The 14062-nt window shown below is 41.3% G+C and overlaps 1 protein-coding gene across 1 annotated transcript in view; it reads left to right on the forward strand.

Annotated features, from left to right (window-relative positions):
* LOC147054849 (melatonin receptor type 1B-like) overlaps window positions 1–13443 on the forward strand; it is a 42683-nt gene extending 29240 nt beyond the window's left edge. Inside the window, exons 2-3 of the mRNA XM_085916330.1 lie at window positions 9811–9929; window positions 10761–13443. Coding sequence (XP_085772456.1) covers window positions 9811–9929; window positions 10761–11510 — 869 coding nt within the window. The 3' untranslated portion in view covers window positions 11511–13443. The remainder of the gene's footprint in view (window positions 1–9810; window positions 9930–10760) is intronic.
* The last annotated feature ends 619 nt before the right edge of the window (window positions 13444–14062 follow it).

The raw sequence follows: 14062 nt of genomic DNA on the forward strand, positions 1-14062 counted from the left end.
AACAGGCCCAGGAAGGGAGTACGGGACGGTACGGAACGAAGGGAGTACCAGACGATAACACCTCGAGGTCGGTGAGGAACGAGAACAAAGAACAATACCACGTCCAGGTGGTTGGGCTTCGAGAGGAAAATCCCCCAACTCCTGACCACAGTGATGACACCTCGACGGGGAGGAGATGACCATCGACCAATCATCACACAATATTTTGCATGCTTTAATATTCATATTATGTTTCTTTAAAACTGGGCAACCCGGAAGAATGTGTCGTCTTTTGGTGGTCACAAAAACGCACGAGTTTTAGTGTGAGGGACCCGGGACCCAGGCCTGTATTAGTGCGCTTTGTTAGGAATAAACATTTGGTAAATTTGGTCTGATTGATCTACTGGTCTTCTCTTTGACAGAACGAACTCGCAAAATTGTTAGGTGCGCCAGTGTGTGGATTAGGACATAGAAACTTGTGTTAAGTGTTGATCATAATTTGGAGTCAGATCAATAGCTAAAATCCGTATCCTAACATGATGTAAAAAACAAAAACAAAAAAAACAGTAGGTGCGGCAATGCAACTAATAGGATGCAAGCTGCCGTTAAACCCCAACGAAGAAGAAGAAGATGAAGAAGAACACCCCCGTTGGATCATTGTCGTTTGTTGTCTGTTGTTGTCTGTTGTTGTCGTTTTGTTGTGTTGTCTTCAGGTCCTTTTGGTTCCTGTTGTTTTCAAGTATGTTTTTGTTAGGATGTCATGTTAGTTTTGTTAAGTCATGTCAGGATATTGAGTCTGTATTTTGAGTTCCGCCAATAAACCCTGGTCCAAAGCTGCACTTGGTCGCCCTGCTCCATTGTGCTTCCACCCGTGACAATATACATTTCATTGTTACTACTGTCCACTGTTGAGCGGTTTGTCCGATCGCAGTTTGCTTCGTGTGCGCGCCGTTTGATTGACAGCTCCGGCACGCTCATAATCGACTATGTTGTTGTGATCGTGTGAGTCTTTGACACAAAGTGAGTATATACATTTCATTATTAATATGTCCACTGTTGTGTCGTTTGTCCGATCGCGGTTTGCTTCGTGTGCTCGCCATTTAATTGACAGCTCCGGCGCGCTCCTTTAAGTTTGGTCGCATCGTACGAGTGGCTGTTCCGCAGCAGCACGGCGACCGTTGGTCGCCAGCAAATGTATTTTGTTGTCTTGACCGATGACTTATGTTTGGTGTGTTGCCGAGAGTATTTAATTTTTGGTTACTTATTATTATTTGTTGCCAATAATTCAGTAGAGCAATCAAAACTGAACCACGTCTTCCCTCCTGTGTTCTGACCGACACCCGGGGGCGAAAAGAGCATAACCATCCGAGCCAACCCCCGATACAGTCCTCCGGCTCCCCAACAATAGCGGTAGCAGTTTGCATTATTTTATAGCAATGTTTTTCCTTATTCAGATTAGTTAGACTTTACTTTGATGGTTAATGCAGTTATTGCAATTTTGTTGTTTTATCATAGTAGATTGGTTTATTTACATTTCAAAAACCAGAAGCCATTCATTTACAAATGTGAATGCACTTTAGTTTACATATTCAAATGTTCAAATATGAAGATGTGATAGACAGTGTTTGCATGATTTGAATGGGGCAAAATAACATGCGTTTTCTCTCGAATATATTGTTATAATCATTTGTTTGAGATAAAATTATTTTCTGTATGAAAATTAAATTTGGTGTTCAAAAAGTCTTTTTTCAAACTTGAGTCATGATAAAGAGGGGGTCGTCTTATAATCGGGGCAGTCTAATATTCGGGCCAATACGGTAGATACATATTTACAAGGTAATTTAAAATGGTAATGGTTCGAGGAATGTCAAATCTCGACCCTTTGCAAAACATTTGGACACCCCTGAAGCAAGCAATGCATAACATAATAATCCCTCAATAGAAGCAATGCTTAAGTATCCTGCAAATCAGAACAGGTGTGAAGCAGGGGGCTTTGCCCACTGGCCATCATGTTGTTTTTTTTTAACTCTAGGCTCCACTAATTGATCAGGGTTTGCAGACCTCAAAGGTTATGTTCAATCGATATTTCTTTAATATATTTCGGTGACTTATAGATCAGTAGTAGAATATTGAGCCAGGACTGGAGTGACATGTTCTAATCTTTTGGTTCGGGTCAGAACCCAAGCTGCAGCTGTTTGATGCTCTTTTGAGGGAGCCCAGTCAGAAGACTATTAGAATAGTCCAGAAAGAAAAGTCTACTGGAGATAAAAGCACTTATGAGTTTCTCCTGGTTAACTTGGATCATGCAACTATTCAGTCTGAAAAGGTGTTCAGCTGGTTGAAGACTGTTCTAGTGACTGATTAGATTTGATTGCTGAAAGTCTTTTCCGAGTCGATCAGCACCCCACAATTTAGGATTGAGGGTCCACTGTCTTTGGAAATGAAGGACTTTTGCCTATGTGCTTTGTGTAAAAATGGTCATAAATTCATTTTCATGCCACTGCAAATCTAGTCTAGCATGCTTGGGACAGTCCTGCACTCCTCTGGACATGCTGGCGCACAAAGCAGCCTCAACTAGTACCTGCCTGATAATTTGGTGACAGAAAGTATACTCTGCTTGGCATAAAATTGGGCACATCATCATTTTCGTGCAATAGCAATGGTTTAGTTCGGTGTGTTTGTGAATTTGGTAGACGTACTACGCCTCACTGGGCCCACTAGTGTATTTGTAAATCTGGTGAAAAAAAGTAAACTAAATTCTAGACTGGAAAAAAGCAGGTCTACTTCCAAATGCAGGCGATTGAACATGACTCTGGTGTATTTGATCCAGGAGCACAGAAAAATCACGACTCCATGAGTGTGTGTGATAAACGTGGAACAATCCCGAAACATTAATTGAACGGATTAGAATCTTAATAATTGTTTTATAATTTGAAAACACTTCTATCTCTGTGTGTGTGTGTGTGTGTGTGTGTGTGTGTGTGTGCGTGTGTGTGTGTGTGTGCGCGCGCGTGTGTGCGCGTGCCCGCATTTGTGGGGGGGGTGTGGTCCACAGCGCTTCCGACTGCTGCCCCAATTCCCCTGATCGGCGTAGATGTATTACTGGCATGTTTATTGGCTGATCAGTAATAGATTATGCATGTTCAAGGGCAACTTGCTGGGATAGATGGGGCCGACACTCTGAAAAAGGGCCAGACTTTCATCTTAGCAGTTAATGCTTTGTTCTTCCAAGTCAGGGCCACCGTGGCCCTGGGTACAAATCCCAAGTTGGGTGATAATTTTTTCCCCCATAATGTCAGCAAAGGCAGACTTGGGTTTGAACAGTTTGATTTTGATGCAAATGAGGGTTACTGTGCGGATTGGCTGGGATGAGTCTACTTCCATGCCACAACACCACACAAAGGCACAAACACCCCCGTCATGCCCAGCGTTATACCAGCGCAGTGTAGCAAAATACCTAAAGAAAGAAAACTCCACCCATTTGCATAGTTAGACCACATTAGACAGTAGTCCTTTTTTCTTTATTGCCAAAGACCGTTACCTCCATTATGTTTAGGTTTTGCTGAAGGAAATTTTGTTTCATCTGGTTGTTAATTTACTCTAGACCAGGGGTGGGCAAACGTTTTGACTTGCGGGCCTAATTGGGTTCTAAATTTTGACCGGGGGCCCGAACCAGGAGCAGATGGATGTAGTGTTTGTGTGAAGTAATATGAACGACATGTAAAGGTCATTGCATGAAAGGTTTTGGCCTTTAGTAGGTAGTAAAGCATGGATATTCAAAAAAAACTTTTTGAAAACAAATGCATTTATTAACAGCATTAAAAAATATTTCACCATCATACTATCACTGATTATCATTAAATAAGACACTGTTATTATGAATAACAATGTTTATGAAAGATATTTATCTTATGAGCCGAAATCACATAAAACAGCAAACATTCTGAACAAATACATCATCTTGAAGCATCAGTGAAAGAATACATCTAAATAAAGTAGTAACGAAATCAAAACGGCAACACGATGACGGATATCTGAAAATCAGAGCAGAGCTTTAACGCACAAACACCTGGTGACAGAGGTGAGGAAACCTTAAAATCGTCCCTAAAAACTTTAAAAGTTAAGATTAGTCAAAAACAGGTGGTGCATCAAAAACTTGCCTCTGTACTTGACTTTTGAGCCGCAGGTTGTCGGTGAGTAAGGTTTTCCCGAGTCTTCAAATTAGCTGTCAACCTCTCCGATGTAGCTGCGATTTCATGTGTTGACTGGATGGATGGATGGATGGATGGATGGATGGATGGATGGATGGATGGATGGATGGATGGATGGATGGATGGATGGATCTAAATCAGTGGTTCTTAACCTTAGTTGTACTAAGTTCATTTTGTTTCACTTGTCAATCACTTTTTTGGGGTTCTTTTATCACAAACAATTTATTTTAGGTTGCATTACCTGACATGTTTCGGCATGTACTTCCGCCTTTATCAGATAGTCACTGCTGTAGGGCCATGAAAAAATATAACCTAAACACACCTATCAAACCACACACAACACTCCCTCAGATACTGGTTCACCCAAAAGACAGAATCAACCCGGAAAATAAATGCAACTCCATATACGAGATACCATGCAAATCATGCAATAAATCATATATCGGGGAGACAGGGAGGAACTTCACCACCAGGAAAATGGAACACAAAAAGGAGTGTGAGAAGGAGACAGCAACAGGACAATCAAGAGCAACAAAACGTCAAGCAAAACATGAACACTACAAGTCAGCCATCACCGACCACGGCAAAAGAGAAAATCACATCATGGACTGGGAAAAGTCCAGAGTCATCCGCACCAAAGAAAATAAACATCAGCGTTGGATCAGGGAGGCCATTGAGATCCGAAAACGGGGCCCGAGGACCATCAACAAGGAAGAGGGAGCCTACATGCTCTCTACCACCTGGAGCAGCATTTTGGAGAGGTGAACGGACAGCAGAGGGCGTGACTCATCTGTCAAATCTGACAGGTGAGTCATGCCTTCATTCATCCATCAGCTGATAAAGACGCGTCACAACTACAGCAGTGACACTCTGATGAAGGCGGAGGTACATGCCGAAACATGTCAGGTAAATATAACCTGAAATTAAAAAGTTGTTTGTGATAAAAGAACCAAAAAAAGTGATTGACAAGGGAAACAAAATGAACTTAGTACCACTATGCCATTAATATGTTTTATTATTATTATTATTATTATTATTATTACGATTATTACTATTATTGTCATTATTGGTGTTATTATCAACTTGATTTTGCACGCCTGCACTTTTAAGTTATATAAGCCTTGCCTGTTCAATATTCATTGTAAAATCAAAACTTGTTTGATTTCATATTAAAAGGTTCATTTGTTCAACCTTTGCCCGTAGCTTTGTTCAATTTAAAATTTTGGCCCACTGTGAATTTGAGTTTGACACCCCTGCTCTAGACGGTAATTCGACAAGTGTATTGAATCGCTGTCACTTGACAACATTGAAAATGTAGGTACCTGTTTGTCACATGATAACTAACTTTGATGTTCTGAAGCGTTTGACCCAAAGTTAACATACAAACTGAACAAAAAGGATCCAAGGACTGACCCCACGTCACGGCCATTTGATTTCTTTTAGAAGGTCCAATGGTCGCAAGAACATTTCTTTGAGTAGGAGCTGAACCATTTAGAACTGTCCTGTTTTAATCCAAACACCAAAGTTGCCAAAATGTTCAACACTACCTGTAACTTATTATCAACTACCGTATTTTTTGCATCATACAGCGCTTCGGGTTAAAAGGTGCAGACTCAATTTCCGGGACTCTTCTCTACTTAATCCACACATAGAGCAGACAGAAATTATGACAAAATGTACACACAATGGACTGACCAGGGACGGGTCGTGACGTTGTTGTGAGTTCATGCATTGTGTTGGTTTTGTTCTTTGAGCAAGGTGATGTTCATGCACGGCTCATTTTGTGCACCAGTAAAATCTATGATTTGAATTTGAAAAAAAAAAAAAAAATCACATTTTATTTTTCACGAAAGAGGGGTTCGGTGAATGCGCATATGAAACTGGTGAGGTTCCGTACCTCTAACAAGGTTAAGAACCAATAGTACATATTACATATCTCTGTGGCGGCAGCCACACAACATTTCCAGATTTTGGGCCACACAAAAGGTGCACCTTATTAAAAGGCGCACCTTCGGTTTTTGAGAAAATTAAAGGCTTTTAAGTGCTCTTTATGGTGCGGCATTCCAAACACTGTACAGAGATTAGCACTGACACTTTGCCTGTCATTTTTCAATCTCATACCATCTAGTATGTTAATAAGAGCTGTCCCTATACTGTAATGCAATTGGGGACCTTGTCAAAAAGTCCATCTTGGTAATAAACCTTAACTAATAAGCAGGAAGAATAGTGGAAAGTTATAACAAAGACTGACTAAAAGAGGAATGACTAAAGCAAAGAAAATTACCGGGAAAACGCCAGAACATCTTGGGGGAAACAAAAAATTAAAAGTATCTAGCTCAAAGTGGAATCCAAAAATGTAGTGAGACAGAACATGAATAACCTTATGCTGTAAAATTGGTCTCAGTCATCTTTGATTGGCAACAGTCGGGGAAAAAAACTGCTTGGTTGTCACGTTGTCCTCATAATCTTCTGATAATGCTCTCAGTTTGAGCTATCATGTTCAAACCCCCAATGCTTTGACTATACTGGTTGACATTTACAGTTTGTCTCTGTTGGTTTGGCTCATACCTTGAAACAAATAGGACATTCTCAAAACAACTTGGAGAAATCTCTGAACTAATACACAATCATTCATAACAAAAATATCATTGTGTCTCACTGATTTCATCAAATTGTATGTCTTGTACATGTCTCAAGTGTCTTTGTGCAACTTTCCAAATGATTATGTAAGAATAGCCTACAGTTACCACAATGGGGTCCACATTTAGCCCATTTTCCCAAAATAATTCTTGCTGATCTGAACTTATTAGTTGATTATTGGTCTTATCGTTATGCTCTCAAAACATTTCAGCATTTCATTCCTTGAGTCATCAAATGCCCCAAATAGTCTATTCAATTGTAAAAATTATAATATAATATAATGCCTGCCTCCACCTGACATTTTTATATATAAAAAAATAATATATTATATATTATAATATAATATAACATAATATAATTGATGTGTGCAATCCGATGTGATGAACGGACAGTACAGCCAAATGCAGAGCGACCAGATTTTATTGTAAAAGGGGAAGGGGGTGATGGAGGACTGGAGCGGACGAGGAACGTGGCGCTGATCGTTGGGCCTGGGTGGCCGGATAACGAACCAGGGGAAGGAGCACTCGACTGGGCTTCTCGTGAGCGAGAGCAGGCTGCCGACAGGAGGCTTCTGGATGCAATGACAGCTGCTGTAAGAGTAACACAGGACTGACTGAACAAGGACCGAATATCAAGGAATCGGGGAGTCAAGTTTTCAGGTACCAACGTGCACAAGGACATGACAAGTCAAGCTGACAACCGGAGTTGCGCTGGTCGTGCTAATATAGCGCTCCTGATGAGCCAGCGCAAGGTGACGGTGATCACGGTGATAGGGGTGTGTGCCCGAGCAGCCGGTGGCGCACACTCATGACACCCGACCCCGGATAAGCAGAAGAGGATGGATTGATGGATGGATAATATAATATACTAAAAACCATGTATGAATTCCTTGGAACGTGCCAAATGCTCATGGAATGGAAGGACATGAGGGCAGATGTCCCTGCTCCATGCAATGGACTCTGCGTAAGAGGAAATGAAAGGAGATTGAGCATTTCTTCCCTCGTAGTAGTCATCACAACAGAAAGTGATGTTGATGTACCACGTTGAACCTGCGACTAATACAGATTTGTGTGAAAAAAAAAGCAAATACAATACTGCAACCTGTAAATGTCTTAACCTGCTTGAAAGTCTGTGCTGAGCAGCTGGCGCCCACCTTTGCACGGATCTTCAACCGCTCCCTGGAGCTGTGTGAGGTGCCCTCATGCTTCAAAAGCTCCACCATCGTTCCAGTGGCCAAGAAGCCCACCATCACAGGATTGAATGACTACAGACCTGTCGCTCTGACATCTGTGGTCATTAAATCTTTCGAGAGGTTGGTGCTGAACCACCTGAAGCATGTCACAGGCCCCCTGCTTGACCCCCTCCAGTTTGCCTACCGGGCAAACAGGTCGGTGGATGATGCGGTCAACATGGGACTGCACTACATCATGCACCACCTGGACACCCCAGGAACGTACGCCAGGATCCTGTTTGTGGATTTCAGCTCGGCGTTCAACACCATCGCTCCTGACATCCTCCAACAGAAGCTCATCCAGCTCGCGGTGCCTGCCTCCACCTGTCATTGGATCACCAGCTTCCTGACCAACAGGAGACAGCGTGTGAGACTGGGGAGCATCACATCTGGTACCAGGACCACCAGTACTGGCGCCCCTCAGGGGTGTGTCCTCTCCCCACTGCTCTTCTCTCTCTACACCAACGATTTGTCCTCAGGTGACTCTCCTGTGAAGCTCCTGAAGTATGCACACAACACGACTCTCATCGGACTGATCCGGGACGGTGATGAGACTGCGTACAGACAGCAGGTGGAGCGGCTGGTCCACTGGTGCAGCCAAAATCACCTGGCGCTGAACCCGCTCAAGACCGTGGAGATGACAGTGGATTTCAGGCGAGATCCTTCACAGCTTTCACCCCTCACTATCCGCAGTAATACCATACTCTCCTCAGACACCTTCAAGTTCCTGGGTACCATAATCTCACGGGACCTGAAATGGACCGGCCACATAGACTCTGTCCAGAAGAAGGCCCAGCAGAGGCTGTACTTCCTGAGACTGCTCAAGAAGTTCAACCTGCCGCGGGAGCTGCTGAAGACCTTCTACACTGCCATCATCCAGTCTGTCCTCTGCACGTCCATCACTGTCTGGTTTGGATCAGCCTCCAAACAAGACAAGCACAGACTGCAACGGACAATCAGGACTGCAGAAAAGATCATTGGAATCAACTTCCCATCTATCCAAGACTTGTACCTGTCCAGGACCAGGAAACGCGCAAGCAACATCTCTACAGACCCTTCTCACCCAAGTTACAGTCTGTTTGAACTACTCCCCTCCGGACGGCGTTATAGAGCTCTGTACGCCAAAACCAGCAGACACAGAGACAGCTTCTTCCCCCAGGCTGTTGCTCTGATGAACTCACACCACTCTTAAGAGTCTCAGAGTCATTGCTGTGCAATAACATCCTGCTCTCCACACCTTTTTGGATTGTCTACACTGTTTGCACTATGTGTCTTCTCTGCATCCATTGCAGCCTGGTCATCCTGGAAGTAGGACCCTCCCATCTGTGGTCTCTTCTCAAGGTTTCTCACTTCCCCTAGTCGGAGATTTGAGTTTTTCCTTGCCCTTATGGGAGTTTAAGATCAGGGGATGGCTGAGAATATTGTCATTTTCACATGTCCTGAGTGTTGTTAGTCACCTAAATGTTGAACAGAGACTGTGATGTAACGAAGTCAAATTCCTTGTTTGGCACGCTCAAACATGGCGAATAAATTCTTCTTGAACCTTGAATCTTCAATGAAGTGTGACACTGCAATCCAAACTTAATGTTAAACTAGTAAATTCAATGGTCTATATTCTGTTCTTGTTTTTGTTACTGATGTCATTACTTACCACTGTCCCAGCATTTGCCAAAACATGCAGTTGTTGAACCACACAGATGTCCAGGTTTCAAGACTCACCATTATTATGCTTTCTCTTACTTTGAACAGGAAATGCCTTTGTGGTGAGTCTTGCCTTCGCTGACTTGATGGTAGCATTCTATTCCTATCCTCTGGTGTTGTATGCCATCTTCCATGACGGCTGGTCATTGGGAGAGACCCAGTGTAAGGTACGGAATTAAGACCTATTATAAGTAAATCTTGGTTTCAGTAGCAGCTTTTTTTTGTAAGAAGTGATTGTTGCCACATGCACAAAACGACAAATAATCTTCAAACACTCCTCCAGCTCTTTTATGGTTGCTGTGAGCCTCTTTGGCTGCCTTCTTGAGCAGCTTCCTTTTTGTCTTTTCATCAAATTTGGAACCATGTCCAAAACTCAGTAATGTCACTGTGTTGCTGTATTTTGTCCATTTAATGATGACTCTTCACTATTTTTCCTGTGATTTCCTTTGAAATTTGGGGTAAAAATTCTCCTGCATGATATGTCGAAACAAAAAGATCCATCCCTCTGATATTGTGGAAGCTCATGACCGCTCACACAATAGGACATCCCAAAATCACATAGAAAAAAGCTCATCAAACACCAGTGACTAGTACTTGAGCACAATGCAGAAGGTAATGGAAATATTTGATAATATACATATTTGATGCACCAAAATCAGAACAGCTGCATGTCAACTATGGGTAAATCTATTAAGGCTTAAGGCTCGTGAGCAAAATTACATAAACAAAATCATATGTCATATTCAGTACATGGACAAAAATGTGGCTTATGGTCGTTAATATCTTACATTGCAAATGATTCTCTGATTCCAACAGGGTAAAACTTATCAAAAGGCATTTTTCGGATTTGAGGCCTTTAAACTAACCAAATACATTTGAAATCAAGTAAAATGCAGAATTAATCATCTTGTCTAATTTATACATCTTTTTAGGGAAAAAAATCCCACAGAGAAACTCTTCTCCTGCCATTTATCTGTCTAAATGTCCACCTCTTTCAGATAAGTGGCTTTCTGATGGGTTTGAGCGTCATTGGCTCCATCTTCAACATCACAGGCATTGCCATCAACCGCTACTGTTACATCTGCCACAACTTCAGCTATGACAAGTTGTACAGCAACCGCAACACACTGTTGCTGGTCGCACTCATCTGGTTCTTAACAATCATGGCCATTGTGCCAAATCTGTTTTTTGGCTCGCTGCAGTACGATCCCCGCGTCTATTCCTGCACATTTGCACAGACTGTAAGCACTTCCTATACCATCACAGTGGTGATAATCCACTTCTTTATGCCCATTTCTGTGGTTACTTTCTGCTACATGAGGATATGGATCTTGGTCATTCAGGTAAGGCACAAAGTGAAATCTGATGTACGTCCTCGCATCAAGCCCAGTGACTTGAGGAACTTCATCACCATGTTTGTAGTGTTTGTGCTTTTTGCAATTTGTTGGGCACCACTCAACTTTATTGGGCTTGCTGTTGCCATTAACCCAGAAGAGGTCGCACCTCACGTCCCGGAGTGGCTCTTTGTTGTCAGCTATTTCATGGCTTACTTCAACAGTTGCCTTAATGCCGTCATCTATGGCCTACTGAACCAGAACTTCCGCAGGGAGTACAAACGTATTGTCATGTCTGTGTGGTGGCCACAGCTCTTCTTCCAGGAAACATCACGAGGAGGGACTGAAGGTATGAGGAGCAAACCATCACCAGGACTCAATAATAATGACCAAGTAAAAGGAGAAACTCTGTGACTCAGTTTGTCACTACCTTGCCAAAGCCTCAACAAGCACTTCAAACACAATAGCCAAATGGGCTACAGTAAAATGAAAAGACAAAAACTACCCAATATACAAAATAATGTTTAAAGCTCATCAATTTAGTCCTTTTTTCTTTTTTTTTTTTTTTTACAGCAGTCTTGAGGCCTGAATGGGCCAGCGTGTAAACATGTTTATAGCATCATCAGTCTATTCAGCCAATGCAATTTTGGAGCTTCTGAATGAACTCAAGGGATGACTTAGAGCCAGTCATTAGGGATTTGAGCAACATCACTTTTGACAAATTTCCTTTCAACTTTGCATTTCCTTGCATCTGGGTCATTTCAGCACACAGTGACAATTGTTGCTGTTCCTGTTTTTAGGTTTGCTGTCAATGCAGGGTGGGCAAAGCTATCAAATTGCTAAGCTTCAGGGTGTGGTAAATGAAACAAAACATAGTATGAATGATGTTCCTGGCTTTCTCTAATTTAACACAGATTTATTTACTGCAAGTCAAAATATTCTTTTGCATCTTTCTATCAATTCAAATTTGTTCTGCAGCTGATGTGCTCTCTTGAATTTTCTATGAGAAAAATATCCAGCATCCCTGAGTGGCATAAACTCTATAGAAAACAAACAGAATATTTATGTAGAAAAAAATAAAAGCTTAATACTTTTTTTTTTACTTTTTTCATTAGTTGTGAAGCGAAATTTTATGATTTTTGACGATTTGACAAAATGATTTTCAATTTGTGGGAATCACCAAAACTAAATTGATGAGCTTTTAATGTGGTTTATGTTTAAATGTTCTTGTGCAGATCCAATGTTCCCGTGTTGTTTTAGAAATATATATTTAGCACCAAAATGCAGTTGTAAACTTTTACAAAATTTGGTGAGAATTATACAGCAGACAGCAGCTTCTTTATCCTCTTACTCATATTAGTAACATACTACTGTGCAAGGCAGCACCAACGGTTTCTCATGGTATATATGTAATTGTATTTCAAATTATATTATGTATCACATTTTACCTTGTGTCACATTTATAACACATGACTAAAATGTGAAATACTATTTCATTTGTTTAGCTCAGCCATGTCCAAAGTCCGGCCCGCGGGCCAATTGCGGCCCGTGGTCAAATTTCATCAGGCCCGCAGCCTCTGTGATAAAATCTTTAGTATGTGGCCCGCCGCCATTGTTGACCAGCGCTTTAATACACACGTACCAAAGCTATTTTATATTTATGCCGCAGAAATGTAATCTCGCGCGACCCGGCGTGATTTCACAGCGAGAACATGACTCCAGCTGTCCTGCTATGCGGAGCATGTGCAAGTCAAATGCGGAAATAAACCCATTGTGAAAAGGGTACGCGCGAACCGGCTGCGTGAACCCTGTGTGAACCCTGTGTGAAATGTTCATGAGGCGAAAATAATTTTAAACTCATGTAAATTTAAGGTATTTCATACAGTTTGTTCAATGTTATCGTATTTTATGTATTACTTATAACTCCTGTTTAAAATGTTCATGAGGCGAAAATAATTTTAAACTCATGTAAATTTAAGGTATTTCATACAGTTTGTTCAATGTTATCGGACTCTTCAGATATAAATGAAAGGCAGAATTTGTGTTTTTAGAGTTGTTCACATCTGCCTGAGTGGCTTATATTTGGTTATTTTGTCATTTAAAAAATAAAGACAACTGGGAGAATGAAATTTGTTTTATAACAGTGTTTATTTGGATGAAATTGTAGTTAAAAAAATGTCCGAAAAAACTACTGGCCCCCGGCCCCTTCACTTTATCAAATCTGGCCCTCCTTGCAAAAAGTTTGGACACCCCTGGTTTAGCTGGTAGTCAATACCTCAACTTCTTAATTATCAGAAAAGATGCCTGTCCTGCTCATCTTCTTTTTCACTTGACCAAAAATAACATCTTTTAACGGACCATAGATGAACATCATCATTATCCGTCAATGATTAATCTCTGTCAATATAGTTTTTCATGTACATCATGAACTAGTGAGGAATGTAACAAGTTTTGGGTCATATCTGAAAAACGTTTTGATGTAAGTCATATAAGTACTACACAAGAATTACTGGACAACACAACTCAACATTGATGTTTTATGTATACGTATGCAGCATTTTCCCGATTTAGAGATTATTTTTTCATCTATTTTATGGCACATACTGGGATAGACATAAAGTTGCCATGACAACCCCCCCCCCAGCACTTCAAAGGTGCACATTTCTCTAAATTAATTTTGATGAAAACAGAAAGGAAATTTGTAACAGTAGTACCTCCAAAACGGCACACGATCCATTCAAATGACATATTTGTCTTAAAGACATTATTTATCCCTTTTGCAGCAATAACAGCTGCTTCCAGGAAAAAAAAACAATCATACCAGTAGATTTTTGTCCATTTGGGCAAGTCTATTAGTTGTTGAGATGTTGACTGCTAATGCAATGCTGCTGACTTGAATTGTCCTTGAAAGTGCTGCCTCATGGAAGCAAGAAATGATATGGAGTTTAGTTGCCATTTAGGTATTT

This window comes from Syngnathus leptorhynchus, chromosome 7 (genome assembly GCF_054491065.1).
Source record: "Syngnathus leptorhynchus isolate UIUO chromosome 7, UIUO_Slep, whole genome shotgun sequence".
NCBI classification, from domain to species: domain Eukaryota; kingdom Metazoa; phylum Chordata; class Actinopteri; order Syngnathiformes; family Syngnathidae; genus Syngnathus; species Syngnathus leptorhynchus.